At 43.1% G+C, this 17,946-nt stretch overlaps 5 protein-coding genes across 6 annotated transcripts; all 5 read left to right on the top strand.

Moving 5' to 3' along the window:
• Window positions 1-2,056: 2,056 nt before the first annotated feature.
• On the top strand, window positions 2,057-3,400 carry LOC145703584 (uncharacterized). 2 transcript variants are annotated; one of them, XM_081780974.1, is made up of 6 exons: window positions 2,057-2,376; window positions 2,475-2,706; window positions 2,748-2,839; window positions 2,899-3,044; window positions 3,083-3,161; window positions 3,205-3,400. In XM_081780974.1, exons 1-6 carry the CDS (start codon window positions 2,106-2,108, stop codon window positions 3,366-3,368), a joined length of 984 nt encoding a protein of 327 aa, XP_081637100.1. In that variant the 5' UTR covers window positions 2,057-2,105; the 3' UTR covers window positions 3,369-3,400. The 2 variants fall into 2 exon arrangements, with proteins under 2 accessions (XP_081637100.1, XP_081637092.1); XM_081780966.1 differs by having other exon boundaries at window positions 3,199-3,400.
• Window positions 3,401-3,558: 158 nt separating this feature from the next.
• On the top strand, window positions 3,559-5,509 carry LOC145703574 (uncharacterized). Its single transcript, XM_081780954.1, has 7 exons — window positions 3,559-3,607; window positions 3,656-3,699; window positions 3,746-3,867; window positions 3,906-4,228; window positions 4,288-4,626; window positions 4,668-4,774; window positions 4,813-5,509. Exons 1-7 carry the CDS (start codon window positions 3,571-3,573, stop codon window positions 5,503-5,505), a joined length of 1,665 nt encoding a protein of 554 aa, XP_081637080.1. The 5' UTR covers window positions 3,559-3,570; the 3' UTR covers window positions 5,506-5,509.
• A 786-nt stretch (window positions 5,510-6,295) lies between these two features.
• Window positions 6,296-12,225, top strand: LOC145703563 (myosin-2-like). The gene is made up of 3 exons (XM_081780943.1): window positions 6,296-6,441; window positions 6,483-6,696; window positions 6,740-12,225. Exons 1-3 carry the CDS (start codon window positions 6,298-6,300, stop codon window positions 12,190-12,192), a joined length of 5,811 nt encoding a protein of 1,936 aa, XP_081637069.1. The 5' UTR covers window positions 6,296-6,297; the 3' UTR covers window positions 12,193-12,225.
• A 926-nt stretch (window positions 12,226-13,151) lies between these two features.
• Window positions 13,152-16,542, top strand: LOC145712179 (uncharacterized). The gene is made up of 10 exons (XM_081789865.1): window positions 13,152-13,720; window positions 13,759-13,823; window positions 13,919-14,058; window positions 14,116-14,219; window positions 14,539-14,624; window positions 14,668-14,896; window positions 14,953-15,369; window positions 15,414-16,141; window positions 16,182-16,391; window positions 16,436-16,542. The coding sequence occupies exons 1-10, from the start codon at window positions 13,152-13,154 to the stop codon at window positions 16,486-16,488; spliced, it is 2,601 nt and encodes an 866-aa protein (XP_081645991.1). The 3' UTR covers window positions 16,489-16,542.
• Window positions 16,543-16,933: 391 nt separating this feature from the next.
• Window positions 16,934-17,907, top strand: LOC145703600 (calcineurin B homologous protein 1-like). Its single transcript, XM_081780985.1, has 3 exons — window positions 16,934-17,219; window positions 17,329-17,645; window positions 17,687-17,907. Exons 1-3 carry the CDS (start codon window positions 17,093-17,095, stop codon window positions 17,825-17,827), a joined length of 585 nt encoding a protein of 194 aa, XP_081637111.1. The 5' UTR covers window positions 16,934-17,092; the 3' UTR covers window positions 17,828-17,907.
• The last annotated feature ends 39 nt before the right edge of the window (window positions 17,908-17,946 follow it).

Below are 17,946 nucleotides of genomic sequence, written 5' to 3'. Positions count from 1 at the left end.
AAAAGGAAGCCACCACAATTGCTCCAGTCTCTGAGACGACAAAGTTTCAGATGGCCAATGAAAGTGCCACATCATCAGAATCGTTATCAACAAGACCAGATGAAACGACAGAAGGTACAAGAAACGATGTGATTGATACGACAGATGGGACAACGGAAAAATTCTTAGGCACGGGTTTTTTGAATATTCGAATTTCAAAAGTCGGGCAGGTTTCAAGAATCCAAACTTTTGTTACATTTCAAAAACCTTCTTCAAAGCAAATTTTACGACAATTGACGACATTACAACAGGCTCTCTTGATGATATAACCACCGAGTCAACGATGATAACTGCGACCCAAAATTTCGATCATATATCAGTGGATTTCAATGCTGAACCTGAGATCAATGAAGCAAGTGGAGAGGGTGTATTTGCCAGCGAAAATGCAACTACCGGTATAATTGGCGATAAATCAAGAACTGTGACCGGTACTACCACCCTAAAGTCACCTGAAGATTTTTCTACGTCAACTGTCCTAGCTGCCACGATGACAACGACGGAAGAAAACAGCTTCGATTTAGTTAATACTACCTCATTCCTTGACTTTTCTACAGGATCACACACTGTTAGCGCGGATTATATTAATGATGAAAGCTACACTGTCAATGCTACAAGTCTTTCTGTAATAACATCGAAAATTGAAGACTCATCAACAACGATTCTTTCAACACCGTCTCCAGTAACATCCGAAGTATCGACTTCTACCTTTCGTATTGATCAAACGATAACTGAGCCTTCTTCGACTTCGACTTCAACAACTTCTTCCTCTATCGATTTTACTTCTCCATCGACAACATCAGTTTCTACTGAAAATTTGCCCGTAACGATGAGCTCAACACTCTCACCAACATTAATAACATCTACAGCAGAAACTCTTGAAACTTCGTCAATGATTTCAACAGCTAGGGAAGACGAATCAACAACTGAAGACTCGACAACAAGCCCGTCAAACTTAGTTTTTCTGAATACGACAAATGCAGAGCAGCAAACTACCGGTTCGCTAAGTTCAGAGTCAGCTGCTGTTGCAACAACTCCAAAGGCTTTGACATCGACAACAGCAGAGTCGGAAATATTTTTGAGTACAGATGTGCCAATGAGTCCGGATGTGTCAACTTCAGAAATCACAGGTGTTTCAACAGAGTCTCTGAAAACGGAAAAGACAAAGATTGACACAATCACTACCGCCGCTGAAACTTTCTATACGGAGTCAATATTAGCCTCTACTACGATTTACTCTTCTGATTTCACCGCTGAGGCAACAAAAGAATCCCCGACAGAACAATTTACAATTTCAGAAGTTACTGTCAAGGACAAAGAAGCATCAGAAACTAATACGCCGTCGACGTCAGATTTTAATAATGCCACAACGGAAGCAATAAGAAATACTACAATCGCCGGGACAGTCAGGAGTCAAATTTTATAAAGAGATAGAGTTTTTAGAATTTCGTTGAAAATTTTCTCAAAAGAAAACGAAAATCCGGGCGAATCGACAACATTTCCACAAGAGTAGAATTTTCAAAAAACTAGCTCAATATTTTTTTCTTCAGAAAATATTAATATTTCTCTTGAAAATTCCCACAGAGCCCAGCAATCAGTCCCAATCCTGTCCAGGGTGAGTAACACTCCCAGTAAACTGTGTGCCTAAACCCATTCAAGTGTCCCCTTTACAGAATAGCGAGCTCAATTTTAGTAGTGCTCAAACATTCTGAACATTAGATGAAAGAAAGAAATTGGTTGCTACGTCGCGCCGTTTCACTTTCTGAAAGATCCAAAAAATACACACAAATCGGAGCTTAAACATTTTTATTTTTATAATATTTTCTCATCTTTATTAGCGGCCGCTTCTTGACGACAAAGAGACCAAGTCAGAAGCCAAGAGACTGTCCTGATTGCAATGAAACATTTTCGGTTATTTGGGAATGGTTTTCAAGTGCGATTTGCAATTTTTAAATTATGAGAGTCGGTTAAAATTATTTTAAAAGCTCTTAAAATATCCTTGAAAACTAAAAAAGCTCCTCATCGGAATAATCTGCGGTGGCGTAGTAATCGGTTGTTGGTGCTTTATAATGGGAAATTGCTACAGTCAAAAGCAGCAAGAACGGCAATTCCAAGAAGAAAATATTCAGCCCGCCCCTCTACCCCCTCAACCAAAGCCGAGAGTTGAGGAAAGCTCAAGCTATGAGACTGACTCTGAATCAGAATCGTCTCTCCCACCACTTGCGATTCAACCTTCTCTTCCGCCTGTTTCAAGACAACCATCCGCTGAGCAAAACATTGATCCGCAAAAACCCCCTCCTAAACCAAAGCGAGGAATAGTAGGAAAAATGGATGATACAGGTACTCGTCCTTGATTTCAAATTAGTGCTGTTTTGATTTTCGATAAAACATTATTTGCCAAACAAAAATAGGAATAAATCGTCATAAGTTCATTTCAGTTACCGTGGAGGATGGTTTGAAGATGACAGAATACAAACATTCGCAATCGATAACAAGTTCCATGTCAGACTTTGACGACTCGCTAGATTATCTTGAGCGGGAGCCTGAAAACGATGATTTGCCATTAGCGACAGTTTATCATGTTGGAGCGACGCAGACTTCACCAAGCTGGACAGATGAATTTTTGTCGGCAAGACAGGCAGAAATGCTTCGACAACAGCCGCCAATCAAGTATCCGTTGCCTTCTTTTTTCTTTTGCTAAATAATTTAAGGTACCCGGCGCCATCCCTCGCGCCCAAAAGCAGTAGCTATTTGAGAATGCCTCCCATCAAAGAACCATTAGAAAAGACTTCCAATGAGGACAGTAAGTTTACTTTGCATTGAAAAAAATGTATGGGCAGTAAAATTAATCGAGTATTTTAGCAACAGCGGGAAGCTCAGTGAAATGGCAACACTATAAAGAGTTACAATCAAGAGTGGACTCGGCCATTTCGTCTTTAGGGTCGCCAGAGGGAACCTTTTCAATAAAGGACAGAAGCAGGAATCCAAGGCTGCCACTTGAAACTACAGTAAGGAATAAATAAAGGCTCTCTTATCATTTTATCAGGCGCATAAGGACCTAGAAGAGACAAGGAAAAAACTATATTCTGTTCTCGACGATGCATTTTTTCTGACTTCGCCAAATGGTAAAAAACTTGAAATGCAAAATCATAAATTTTCAAGGAGTAGCATTCGCTTCAAAAACACTGTCAACGTCATTGCCACCAGTGGACTCCAGCTACTCAACCGACTTCAAATCAAATTTGCTTTCCCAAAGTCTGCGCCAAGATCCACCTGATAATGTTGACGACCTCATCGCCCACAGCTCTTCACTGAGAAGAACATTAAAATGATTCTGTAACTTCGTACGAAAAAATATTTTTGATAATAAATAATTTAAAACAGCAAAAATGCTCAAGTTTTCATTCTCGTATAAATATCTAGCGTCAAAGATAAATATTTTTTCTAATAAGATTAAATCGGGGCACTGGTGCATCTTGTCTGATGTTCTGAGAGGATAACCTCAGTCTAGCATTTCTGAATTCTTGTTTCACAATGAAACTTCTGTCGTTTCTTATCTCTTCGTCCCATGGTAGTAAACCTTATTTAGAGAAATATTCAAGAAAACAAATCTATTCAGGATTGAAGTCAGGGTCTTCTTCCAGAGGTTCATGCATCCATAAGGTACCCAATCTGACAACAAATTTGAATGATCTTGGGATCTGTTCAGAGACTGAACGTAGAATTTGACGCAATTTGTGGAGATGATAAATGGAGCTGTAAAAAAGCACAAAAGAATAAGTGTGCGGAAGTTTGCCATAACAACGATTTTCTTGGAAATCTTCTTACTGCGTAAGACAGGCCTCGTACTAAATATAAGTTTTATCTAGCCCGAAACCGGAAGGATGCAAGAGATGCAATAATTGTCTCGGAGAAATCAACTTCAAAAAGAATCAAAAAGGCAACGCAGCAAACAATAAAGATTGCAATGTTCAATGCTCCTCTGGCTTCGATTTCTACAACGATGATTTGATTCTTCCGGCAGAATGCGACGCTGATTTCGGATGCTGCCTCAAACCGTCTCTCAAGATTGGGCATACGCTTCAGAAGTACAATTTGAGGAGAAATTATGGAACTCCATATGCCGAAGCCAGCTCAACCTTTGCTCTTTTTAACATGCTTGTTGACAACTCATCAAAGTCATCAACTGCCGGTAATTACCGGTAATAATAATATTTATTATTTTTTGAAAGACGCGCTAACATCTCTTAGCGACAAATGGTTACTCTTTCCTGCTTCTTTTCCCGACTGTTTTGCCGGAAGATGTGACTGTTTCAACCTTTGCTCGACTAGAAGTATCAGATTTATTTAGAGACAATCAAAACTCCCAAACACTTGTTCGATTAAACTCAAAGCCCGGATTCGAATCATTAGAGCTTGGCGACAAAATTGCGCTCATTTTCGCCCTTGAATCTGCTGATGGCGGCACAGATGTCAAAAATTATGCTGAAAATAATGCCATCACAGCTGAATTCTTTCATGAACGCCATTCTTGTTTCTGTGCTGGAAACGATGAATTCTGCACATACCTCAATCCTCCACCAACTAAATGTAAGATAACTTGTCTTCAAATTTTCGAACACTCTTTTTAGTCGCTAGTTTTAATATCGAGGTTTTCGGAACAACAAAATATGGCAAGACGGAAGTTAAAGATCAAATCATTCAGATTTTAACTAGATATGATATTGCAACGATACAGGTAACCATTAACTTGATCCAAAATACAAACTTTTCCAGGAAATTCGAGATGCAACAGAAACCGCGTTTCCAAATCTCGTTGCAGACATCAACGCTGTCAATGACATCTACGACTCCTGGACAGGCGAGAGGCAAGGTAGCTCAAGCAGCAAGGAACAAATCGGCTTCATTTGGAATCGAAGTCAATTCACAAAAATTGACGGGTACGATTTTGACGATTCTGCCACTCTGTGGTTCGAGCGACCTCCTACTGTTCTCGTTCTTGAGCGAGCCAGCGAAAAACGTGCACAGTTCAAGACGCAAAAATTTGGCATCATTTCAGTCCACTTGAAGCCCGCTTCTGGCTCGACAAACATGGTCACGGAGGACGAAATCAATCACTTACAGGATGTCTACGACGATCTTCTGGTCAAGCACGCGGATCTTGTCGATGTCCTTGTTGTAGGTGACTTCAATGCTGATTGCACTTACGTTGCCGATCCAGAAAGCCTTGATCTCTTCACTGAACCAACAAATGACTGGCTCATCCCTTTTGACGCCGATACTACTGTTTCAGCGACTAACTGTGCTTATGACCACATTGTGCTCTACGGAGATGTCAGAAACAACGTCGCTAGCTCTGGAGTCTTCGACTTCCAGACTCACTTTGACACTGATAATATTTTTTACGAAGATGATCCAATCACCGATCTAATTTCCGATCACTTCCCTGTCGAATTCGAATTTTTCTAAAAGTACTGCAACCTAATAAATAATAGTAACCTATAAATCTTATGAAAAGAAGGAAATAAAAAAGAGTACCCCGCATGAGCATCTCTCCAAAAAAGGTGTTGTCGTGTGAGGATAATCGTGAGGGTAATCAATTTTCGTCTTTTCGCCTTGGTAACCTCGTCATTATCGCCCGGCTAAGGGGGTGGTAAGTAAGGTTTTTAAGACGCTGGTTACGGCTTGAGCGTGAGGATGCGCTCTGTACTCATCAATCACAATCACCAAGTACTATTTTTAACTAACATAAATGCAGATAACTCTAGTCGGAGAAAAAATTAACAAATATAAGGTCATTCATGGACCTTATAAGAATAATATGGCCAATTTCGAGAAGCCAATCAATTAAAAAAAAACTCAAATTTGCCAGTGAATTTTTTTACTTCATCTCAAACCTGTTAAAACTTCGAAACAAACCGGAAGTTCGTCGGTCATTTGGATGGGTGTTCAAATTTTTCACCCAGCAAGATTTGTGAAAGAATAAATCGACTGAGCACAGAAAATTGGTAGTGTGAAGATGTTGCAATATTCGAACAACAGTATCTGGAGGGGAGCAACTCTTGGCGATGCGTCAAGAACAATGTTGAAATTGCAAAAGTTGTTGAAGTCTTCCGTTGATCTCCTCGCTGCCCAGCGTAAAAGGACCGGCCGAGACCTGAATTGCTCAGTTCTGCAAGCACCAGACCACCAAAAGGTAGGAACCAAAAGAGAGATAAATTATTCATTAATAGCACCCGATTTTTGATTTTGAATTTAGTCATGGCGCTTTGGGACCCCGAGGCCGCTGGCAATGCCGCGATCTACCTTCGATTGCCAAATATCCAGCTGATTGATATCCGAAATGCTCCATTCGAGGGTAAAACCGCCGTCTGGGTTCCTTACTCCGACACTGGTTACACCAAGGTAAAACTGACTTCAACAACGATTATTCAATCTCTTTGCAGGGTAAAAAGCTCGGAGAAAAAGACGGTAAGATCGAAGTCGAGCGAGAGCCTGACGGAAAAGTCAAGCTTTACAAGCCGGAAGATGTCGAGCCCCAAAACCCTCCCAAGTACGAGCTCTTGGAAGATATGGCCAACATGACTTACTTGTCTGAAGCTGCCGTCGTCCACAACTTGAACTCTCGATACAAGCTGTTCCTCATCTACACCTATTCTGGTAAGTTATTCTTGCGTTATTTCAGCAAGTAATGGTTTCTTAGGTCTTTTCTGCGTCACCGTCAACCCTTACAAGTGGCTTCCCGTGTACGACAACCACGTTGTCCTCTGCTACTACAACAAGCGACGAACTGAGATGCCTCCCCACGTCTACTCCGTTTCCGATAACGCTTACCAAGATATGCTCCGAAACTGCGAGAACCAGTCTATGCTTATCACTGGTGAGTCCGGAGCTGGTAAGACTGTCAATACGAAGCGAGTCATCCAGTACTTCGCTGTCGTTTGTGCCCTTGGTGACAAAAACGCTAAAAAGACCGAGGAGGCTCCCTCTCTCAAGGGTGGTGGAACTCTTGAAGATCAGATTGTCGCTGCCAACCCTGCTATGGAAGCTTTCGGTAATGCCAAGACCATCCGTAACGATAACTCCTCTCGATTCGGTAAATTCATCCGAATTCACTTCCAGGTCACTGGTAAGCTCGCTTCCGGTGATATCGATACATACCTTTTGGAAAAGTCTCGAGTCACCTTCCAGCTCAAGGCCGAGCGATGCTTCCATATCTTCTACCAGATGCTCACTGGTCACAAGCCCCATATTAACGAGATGTGCATGATCTCCACTGATCCTTATGATTACAAATGGTGCTCTCTTGGTGAGATCAAGGTCAAGTCCATTGATGATAATGAAGAACTCGATGCCACTGATGAGTCCTTCGACATTCTTGGTTTCACTGAGGATGAAAAGGCTGGTGTCTACAAGATCACTGCCTCCCTTATGCACTCTGGTAACGCTGTGTTCAAGAACAAGCCCCGAGAAGAACAGGCTGAGCCCGATGGAACTGAAGCTCCCGATAAAATTGCCTACCTTTTGGGAATTAACTCTGCGGAATGGACAAAAGCCGTCTGCACACCCAAGGTCAAGGTCGGTTCCGAATACGTCGTCAAGGGTCAGACCGTCGAGCAGGTATACTACGCCATTGGTGCTGTTGTCAAGGCCTCCTTCAACAGACTCTTTGAATGGCTCGTCGCTGTTGTCAACCGAGCCCTCTCCACTGATCTCCCACGAAACAACTTCATTGGTATCCTCGATATCGCTGGTTTTGAAATTTTCGAGTTCAACACTTTCGAGCAGCTTTGCATCAACTATACCAATGAGCGACTCCAGCAGTTTTTCAACCACCACATGTTCATCCTCGAGCAGGAAGAATACAAGCGAGAAGGTATTGACTGGGAGTTCATCGATTTCGGTATGGATCTCCAAAACACTATCGAGCTTATCGAGAAGCCTCTTGGTATTATGTCCCTTCTCGAAGAAGAGTGCATCGTCCCTAAGGCTACTGATATGACTTACCGAGACAAGCTTTTCCAGCAGCATTTGGGTAAGACCAAGTCCCTCGGCAAGGTCAAGAAGCAGGGTAAATTCGAAGCTCACTTCGAAATCTACCACTACGCCGGTACCGTCGCTTACAACGTTACTGATTGGCTCCTTAAGAACAAGGATCCTCTCAACAACTCTCTCGTTGCTCTCTTCAAGAACTCTACCCTCGAAGTCTGCAAGAAGATTTGGGAGTCTTACGTCTCCCCTGATGATGCACCAAAGGGTGGCGGAAAGAAGGGCGGTAAGCGACAGAAGGGTGGTTCCTTCCAGACCGTCTCTGCCCTCCACAGAGAGTCCCTCCTCCGATTGATGACTAATCTCCACGCTACTCAGCCCCACTTCGTTCGATGTATTATTCCTAACGAACAGAAGAAACCCGGTTTCATGGACAACAACCTTGTCCTTCACCAGCTCCGATGTAACGGTGTCTTGGAAGGTATCCGTATTTGCCGAAAGGGTTTCCCATCCCGAGTCGAGTACGCTGACTGGAAACAGCGATACTGTATCCTCAACCCCAACGCTGTCCCCAAGGCTGGCTTCATCGATCCCAAGAAAGCTTGCGAAAAGATCCTTACCGGTATCACCCAGCTCGACCCTGCAGTGTACCGATTCGGTCACACCAAGCTGTTTTTCAAGGCTGGTATCATTGGTGCTCTCGAGGATCTTCGAGATGAGCGAATTGCTGAGATTCTCACCAAGTTGCAGACTCGCATGCGATTCAACCTCTCTAGAGAGGCTTTCCTCAAGACCATTAAGGAGCGAGATGGTGCCGTCGTTATTCAGTCCAACTGGAGAGCTTACATCACCTTGAAGGATTGGGAGTGGCAGAAACTCCTCTTCAAGATCCGACCACTCCTCAACACTGCTGAGAAGAAGGCTGAGTTCGACGAGCTCCTCAAGGAGTACGAAGAGATGAAGAAGGAACTCGAAGTCGAATCTAAACGACGAAAGCAGCTCGAGCAGGAGTACTCCAAGTTTATCCAGCTCAAGAACAAGCTTATTTCCGAGTTCGCTGGCGAGACCGACGCCCTTCAAGATGCTGAAGATCGATACGAATCCCTCATGAAGTCCAAGATTGATCTTGATGGCAAGATCAAAGAACTCAACGAGCGACTTGAAGATGAAGAGGAAATCAACGTCGACCTCCAGAACAAGCGACGAAAGCTTGACACTGAATGCAAGGAGCTCCGAAAGGACATTGATGATCTCGAAGGAACCCTTGCCAAGGTCGAAAAAGAGAAGGCCACCGTCGAGACCGATGTTCGAACCAAGACTGACGAGCTTTCTGCTCTTGAAGATACTATTGCTAAGCTTCAGAAGGAGAAGAAAGCCCTCCAGGAAGCTCACCAGCAGGCTCTTGATGATCTCCAGGCCGAAGAAGACAAGGTTAACTCTCTTTCCAAAGCCAAGAACAAGCTCGAGCAGCAAGTTGATGACCTAGAACAATCCGTCGAGACTGAAAAGCGATCTCGATTGGATCTTGAGCGATTGAAGCGAAAGCTCGAGGGCGATCTCCGACTCAACCAGGAAACCATCATGGATCTTGAGAACGACAAGCAACGACTCGAGGAAAAACTTAAGAAGGCTGAATTTGAATACAACCAGCTTTCCACTCGATTCGAAGATGAGCAGGCTCTTGTTGCTCAGCTCCAGAAGAAGATCAAGGAACTCATGGCCCGAATCGAGGAACTCGAGGAGGAGCTTGAGGCCGAACGAGCTGCCAAGGCCAAATCTGAGAAGTCCCGATCTGACCTTTCTCGAGAACTCGAGGAACTTTCCGAGCGACTTGAAGAGGCAAACGCTCAGACTCAGAGCCAAATCGAAGTCAACAAGCGACGAGAAGCTGAGCTCGCCAAGCTCCAGCGAGATCTTGAGGAGCACAACATTGCCCACGAGTCGACTCTTTCTACCATGCGAAAGAAACACGCTGATTCTTCTTCTGAGCTCACTGAAACCATTGACAATCTTCAGCGAGTCAAGACTAAGCTCGAAAAAGAAAAGTCTGAGTTGAAGATGGAGGCTGATGATCTCATCTCCAACGTTGAGTCCCTCACTAAGGCAAAGACTACTTACGAGAAATCTTGCCGACAGCTTGAAGATCAGTACGCTGATTTGAAGATGAAGTTCGAAGAACAAGAAAAGAACATCTCTGACTCTGCTGCCACTAAGGCTCGATTGACTACTGAGTTCAATGAGCTCCGACGAACCTTTGAGGAGAAAGAGCAGATCAACTCTCAGCTCACTCGACAAAAGAACTCTGTCTCTCAGGCTAACGATGAGCTCCGACGATCTCTTGATGAGGAAGTCAAGGGAAAGAATGCTCTTGTCCACCAGGTCCAAGCTGCCAAGCACGACCACGAGCTCCTCCGAGAACAATACGACGAAGAAGTCGAGGCCAAGAACGAGCTCCAGCGACAGCTTTCCAAGTCCAACTCTGAGTCCGCCCAGTGGCGAACCAAGTACGAGACTGATGCCATCCAGCGAACTGAGGAACTTGAGGATGCTAAGAAAAAGCTCTCTGGTCGACTCTCCGAGGCTGAAGAGTCCGTCGAAGCTGCTCTTGCCAAGTGCTCTTCTCTTGAGAAATCCAAGGGTCGACTCCAGTCTGAGATCGAAGACTTGACCGTCGAACTTGAGCGAGCCAACGCCGCTGCTTCTGCTCTTGAGAAGAAACAGCGATCATTCGACAAGATTCTCGAGGAGAACAAAGTTAAGCAGGATGAGATCAACGCTGAGCTTGAAAAGGCCCAGAAGGACTCCCGAGAAGCTTCAAACGAAGTTTTCAAGATGCGAAACGCTTACGAAGAAGCCGTCGATGCCCTCGAATCTGCCAAGCGAGAGAACAAACAGGTCCAGGAAGAAATCGCTGACCTTACCGACCAGGTCGCCGAAGGAGCCAAATCCATCTCCGAGCTCGAGAAAGCCAAGCGAAACATCGAAGTTGAGCGAAACGAGCTCGCTGCTTCTCTTGAAGAAACTGAAGCTGCTGTCGAGTCTGAAGAAGCAAAGACTCTTCGAATCACCGTCGAACTCCAGCAGATCAAGAACGAGTCTGACCGACGACTTCAGGAGAAAGACGAAGAAATGGACAACAACCGACGCAATGCTAGCCGAACTGTTGAATCTATCCAGTCTCAGCTTGATTCTGAGATCCGATCTCGATCCGAGGCTGTTCGAATCAAGAAGAAGCTCGAGGGAGATATCTCTGATATAGAGATTCAACTCGCTCACGCTAACCGACAATTGAACGATGCTCAGCGACAGAACAAGGACATCATGGGCCAGATCAAGGATGCTCAGATGGCTCTTGACGAGTCCGACCGAATCTTCGACGAAGTCAAGGAGCAGACCGCTGTCACCGACCGACGAGTCAACCTTCTCCAGGCTGAGATCGATGAACTCCGATCTGCTGTTGAGCAGGCCGAAAAAGGCCGAAAGGCTGCCGAGCAGGAGCTCATGGAAGCCAACGAGCGCGCTAACCTTCTCCACACCCAGAACACCGCCCTCGCCAACCAGAAGCGAAAGCTCGAGCAGGAGCTCCTCGCTGTCGCTAATGAAGTCGAGGAAGCTATCCAGGAAGCCAAGAACGCCGAAGATAAGGCCAAGAAGTCCATCCTTGATGCCTCTATCATGGCTGAAGACCTTAAGAAGGAGCAGGATGCTTCCGCTCATCTTGAGCGAATGAAGAAGAACCAGGAAGTCCAGCTCAAGGAACTCCAGGCTCGATTGGACGATGCCGAACAAGTTGCTCTCAAGGGTGGTAAGAAGCACGTCCAGAAGCTCGAAGGCCGACTCCGAGAACTCGAATCCGAGCTCGACAACGAACGACGACGAGGTGTTGAGTCTCAGAAGGCTGTCCGAAAGATGGAGCGAAAGGTCAAGGAGACCGTCTACGCCGGTGAGGAGGATAAAAAGAACCTTTCTCGACTCCAGGACCAGGCCGATAAGCTCCAGCTCAAGGTCAAGCAGTTCAAGCGAATGGCCGAGGAGCAGGAAGAAGCCGCCACTCAGAACATGTCCCGATACCGAAAGCTCCAGCACGAGCTCGACGAGGCTGAAGAGCGAGCTGATATGGCCGAGTCTACTCTTTCCAAGATGCGATCTAAGACCTCTGGTTACTAAATACGAACGAACACAATAAATTATTTTAATGAATTTGTTTCAATTGAAATACAGTTATTTTTCAGGGTCGAGCATAATCAACTTATTCAAATCAATTCATGCAAGATCTTTTATCTTACCAATGTTAGTCGTTTAATTCTATGCAGTATTAGATAAAATAGGCGCGAGTCGAGTCCTGTCAAAATCAACCGAGCATTCGGAAGTCTTCGAGATCGTTTTTTCTCGTCGGATTGAGTTCCTCAAGGAGCCGTCACGAGATCCAAAAACGGGAGAAACTGGAACAGTGCTTGCCCGTCGAGATTGATACATGCTACTGCAAATGAATTGAAATTATTGCTTGCTCTAGTTATCGAACCTAGCTGTGCAGGGTCTCTTAGGCTGATTCAATGTGGAAATGACGAGCTTTATGTAGATTCTGAATTTTTCTTATTTGAAGTTGACAAAAATGAATTATTTGATACCTTATGAAACCAATAAAGCAAATAAATGTTATCAAAATGGACAGAAGAAAAACAATTCCAAACACATTCGAAGTCCTTTTTTGAGTTCATAAAAAATCAAATTTTCTTTCACGTAAAAATTCTCTAAAACTCTCCTGCTACTGTAAACATTGTCATCCTCCATCTCTGAAACTCTTTTCTCGACTGACTTGGGCGCTGAAATCGATGGAATTAGAAACACATCAGGAGCCGCTTATCCATGCATATAAATGCCTACACATCCTGAAACTTATCTACTTTTATTTTCTGAAATTATCTTCATCAAAGCCAATTACAGAATGTAGAATTCTGAACGCCTCAAATATAAAATTCAAGAATTATTCTTCTGACATTTGAAAAGCGCCCGGAATCAAAGTTAATCCGAGTGCACTGTTTTTTTTTACTATTGGCGCTCATCGTAAACGCCGCTTTTAAATTGCCTCATTTGTTATCCGGCGCAGAACATTATCGGTTGAAAACATGACGATAGATTTTCGCTCTATTTTTGTAGAGAAGCAGAAATTGCTCGATGAATACAAAATAAAAATCAAAAGTTATGAAGAAAGATTGGCAGGGTTGGCGAGCGACCTAGACGGAGAGGGGTACAGAGAGCTCTCTGAAAAGCTGGAAAAGGCGAGGCTACAGCTCGAGAACTTAGAATACCAGGTCGATGAGTGCGAAGAACTATTCCAAGATGACGACGATGAAGATGATCCTAAGGATGTTTCCCTGCATGATACGCTGAAAGAAATGAATACAGAAAATACGCCATTTGAAAAACTTGGGAAAAAGTATGAGCTCATCGTCGAAGATGTCAACAACATTGAAGCTACCCTGAAAAGTCCGTTTCTGAAAGTTGATGGCAGTGAGCATCGATTGGAAATTGGAGAATCGACGAAGCATCGAGTCGGAGCTTGGGAGCCGCAGCCGGAAGGGTCCAAGTTTCTGGCTTATGGATTGTTTCGAAACAAGATTTCAGTAGCTGCGACGCCAAAATTTACCTCAACCTCGATTATTTTATTCATCGATGAGGAAGGAGAAGTCATGAGGTACAGAAAAATTTGGTGCTTGAAGAAATATCTTTTAGCTTCGACGTTGAAACAAAGTTCACGTACTCCTGGGGCTTTGGGCGTCAACGAGCCATGCTCTTAGGTAGGGTAAATCAAAACATGATACAAAGCGGGGTCAACCGGGGTCAACAACGAGATCTCTCTTTCTTGGCGCTTATCGCCAACTTCTGCCTTCAGATTTTGTTGCCAGTCGCACGCGGCGGGTGACAATCGCTGCGCTAGTCTGCAGCTACTCGCCCGGCGCGGCTTCTAGCGTCAAACGAAAGTGCTTCGAGATTATGGATCACACGGCGACCAGACTTGCTTTCGAATGCCAGGTCAGTTTTTTTCCTTCGTCTCTAATCCTCTTCCTTGATTTCAATTTTTTTCACCAGGATTTCAACGAAGAAATCGAGAAGCACCGAAAATCCTCAGAAGAACAGAAAGCCGCGGCGAAGAAAAAGATTGACGAGCTAAACAGTGACCTTGACCAAGCCCGGTAAGCCCTGGAAATTAAGAGTTGGGGGTGGGAACATCAAGTTTTCAAAATCTAATTCATTATCAACCTGAGCTCTCAATTGTTTCTGACGAAATATCAAGTGCCTTTTCTTTTTTCCCAATCGAAGGGCCTGATAATTGAGTCATTCTGTCGCGCCATGAATCGATTTTTTTTATTGTTTTTGGGCATCTTTAGTACCTTGACTTCGTGTTTTTAAAATTTGATTTTATTGCGTGAGAGCGATTATGGGGAATTTTGATGATGAACGGGAGAGATTTTAAATGCTAGAGATGGATCACGTGGTTATTAATGAAATTAGTGGCACGATTGCGGAGCTTGATGAGAAATTGGAAGCGTCGAACTCGGTGCTTTTGGAAATGCAGGAGCATTATGTCTCGCTTTTTGGTTAGTTTTTTACCACTTTTTTGATAAAAAACGGTCAATTTAGAGGATACACTTGACGAACTGGCAGATGTGATCGAGCAAGAAGAACCTGTCGGAACTTATTTAGATGGGAAAGAAGAAATGGTATCAGAGCGAAGAAAGCTGCTAGAATCAGTCTCATCCTGCCGCGATAAAATCCAGTCAGACCTCGACAAATACAACGATATGAAAAAACTGTTGCAAGAATACGAAAAGGATGCAAAAGCGCAGTTAGAAGAAAACAAAAATATGAAGTAAGTCCTTTTAGAAAACCTGTTGAATGTCGCTACGAATCTAAAATTTTTAATAGGGAAGAAATTGCAAAGTTGGAAAAAGAAATGACCGAGCAAGGCCTTGATTCAATCAAAGAGCAGCTAAAAGATGCACATGCTAGTTTTACCGAAGAAATCCTCAAGCTAAAGTCCGATCATTCTGACGAAATAACAGCGCTAGAAAAAATCGTTGAAGAAAAAACAAAATTCATCAATCTCCAAGACGAGAAAATCAAGAACTTTCTGAGGGACGAGGTGATCCACAAAAAGAATTTGGAGGAAGAAAGAAGCAAGTTTCAAGAGTTGGAAGAAAAGCTTCTTAGTTCGTTTGAAGAAAAATTGCATGATAGAGAACAATCGCATGACTCTGAGATAAAGAAATTGAACATGGCGATCGAAGATCTTCAGAATTCGCAGAACGAGGAGCTCGAAAATGGACAAGAACGAGTCGACCGGTTTATTCTCCATTTATCTGTCTTAATATAACACGATTTTTTAGATTATCAGATGAAAACGATGAGCTAAAAGAACAGAATGAGAAACTCTTCAAAGAACTTGAAGACTTGAAAAACAACAATCAAGTGTTAGAAGACAACACACTTAGAGTTGAAAATGAAAAACTCGAAAGAGAGATTGAAGCGCTTCGATCTGAAATTCACAACATCTCAACTGGCTCTGAAAGTGCCGAGGATCTCAAAGAACTTTTGCCAGAAAATGAGAAGCTGAAAGAAGAAATCGGCAACCTCAGATCAACGAAAGACGAAGATAAAGAAACCGATGAAATATTGAAGGCAGAACTTGCATTGCTCAAGGATAAAGTGTCGAGCTTTGAAGACTTTGAAATTCGAAAAGAAGAGGAGCTGTTTTCTCTCAACGAAAAAATCGCCAAGCTTGAAGATGCTGACATGACAACTCAACTTGAGAAAATCGAGCTGGAAGAGCAAGTTTGCGCAAAACAACGAGAAATTTCCGAACTTACTGACAGAAACTACGCGCTCGAGGAAAAGTTGACCATTTTGATGCTGGAAAAGAGCATAAACGACGAAAAAGAAGAAGACATGGAGGACAACGAGGCAAATGAGGAGGAACTAAAGATGGAAGATTTAGTTGTTAACGCTCAAAATGTCACGTACGAAAAAGAATCCTCAATTATTTGCTCGATGCTTTTGTACATGCTGATTGTATGTATTTCGTCGCTCATCATTTTCTGGCCGGAGCTCAGCCGAGGTAAAAAGAGCTTCCAAAACATCTTCTTTCTCCATTTTAGCTCTAGTTCGCGACCACCCGGAAATTGCCGATGCTTTGAAACAAGGCTTCAAAACTGGCCAAGAATCGGCTGAGAGGACAATTAATATCGCTCTGGAATATACTCCTGACACGCTTGTTTTTCACGGAAAATTGATGGCTCAGACGATGCAAAACCTGGGCTCAAAAGCGCAAGATTTAATTCAACTAAATGGATATGAAGAATATCTCGGTAAAAATGACATAGAAGGAGCTTCTGGTTTTATGCTTGTTTAGACCGCATTTCGGAAGTGATGCTTGAGGTGCAGAAGAGACTTAATCTTGCGTAAAACAAGTTAAACTGTATAAAAATATTTTGAACTGCCAAAAACAAGATGCTATTAAAAAAACTCAAATGAGACAAATTTGATTGTCGAAATTTCCGAAAACGTTGTTTTACGACTTGCTTCAAGATCATAAAGCGTTCAAAATAAGACTGAAGAGAGTCATAAGCGCGGCAGTAAAACTTATCATCCCTTGTTTTTATATACCGTGACTGGCATCGATAAGCACGCGGGAAAATAAATTGGGGCGCTGAGAGGAATTTAAAACCGTCTCGCGATTGTGAGCAAAAAGACTCGCAGATCGATACTTGAAAAAATAAGCTGGCAAAAAAATAAGAGACAGAGAATTTCCTCCCAAAAATCAAGGAAGAGAATATTCAGGAAAGAGCTAGAATCATTTTTTTCTTAGGAAGCCTTTCATTTTCAGATTTTTTTTTACAAATTTTATGATAAATTTTATTTGATTAAAAAGCTCATTCAAAAGAAATTTCTCATAAATCACGCATGGACAGCGATTTCTGCAAATAAAAAAGCCAATAAAACAAGCAAAATTTCTGTGGGACAACAAAGCTCAAGTGCTCTCAGAAACTATTACTAGCTGCGAGAGAAAATGGGAAATTCCAACTCGGCCCCACCTGTGGAAGATGTTGACCAGATAAAGAAGGATACGAAATTGCCGGTGCAGAAAATTAAAACCCTGTGGCACAGATTTGTTGACTTAGACAAGACTAAAAAAGGTTCATAATGACTCTATTTTTCTATGGACAGTTCTTACCCTCGATCTTTCCCTAACCCAGCCTTTATCTTTAGCCCAATATTATCATCTTGAATTGACAGCTAATTAAGGGTATCTATCACGTGAGGACCTCTCCAAAATCCCTGCGTTCGCGTTAAATCCCCTCGCGGAACGAATAATCGACTTATTTCTACCTCCTGATGGGCCACAGCACTGCTCTTTTGACCGCTTCTGTTTTGTCCTGGCTCACTTTCAACCGACCCGACCTGACACTGAAGAAAATGATCTCAACTCGGCGTATCACAAAGCAAAGTTGATGTTCGAGGTCTTTGATGGGGACGGAAATGGGAAGATTTCCATGGAAGAAGTGCTCAAAATTCTCAGGCAAATGGTTGGATCAAATATCGGAGATGATCAACTTGCACAGGTATAACACGAATTCAAACTGCCAATAATAAACTACTAAAGATCGCCAAAAGAGTGGTCTACGAAAGCGTCAACGACGAATCTCGATATTCACCAAACGAAATGCCCTCTGTGGAAATGGACGATTTTCTCAAGACAATGGATCTCAAAACCATCGAGTACAAGATGAGCGTCAAGTTCTGAACAATCAGTTTATTTTAGAAACATTCTATTTGCCAATCGTTGTTATCATCCAAATTCTGAAATAAAATCCCAAAAAATAACTCAAACTTGAGTCTGAAGAGTTCTCAAGGTTACAAAAA

This window comes from Oikopleura dioica, chromosome 1, assembly GCF_907165135.1.
Source record: "Oikopleura dioica chromosome 1, OKI2018_I68_1.0, whole genome shotgun sequence".
Lineage (NCBI taxonomy): Eukaryota > Metazoa > Chordata > Appendicularia > Copelata > Oikopleuridae > Oikopleura > Oikopleura dioica.
Note: the sequence above shows the minus strand (reverse complement) of the source record. Positions and strands in the feature narration are given on the sequence as shown.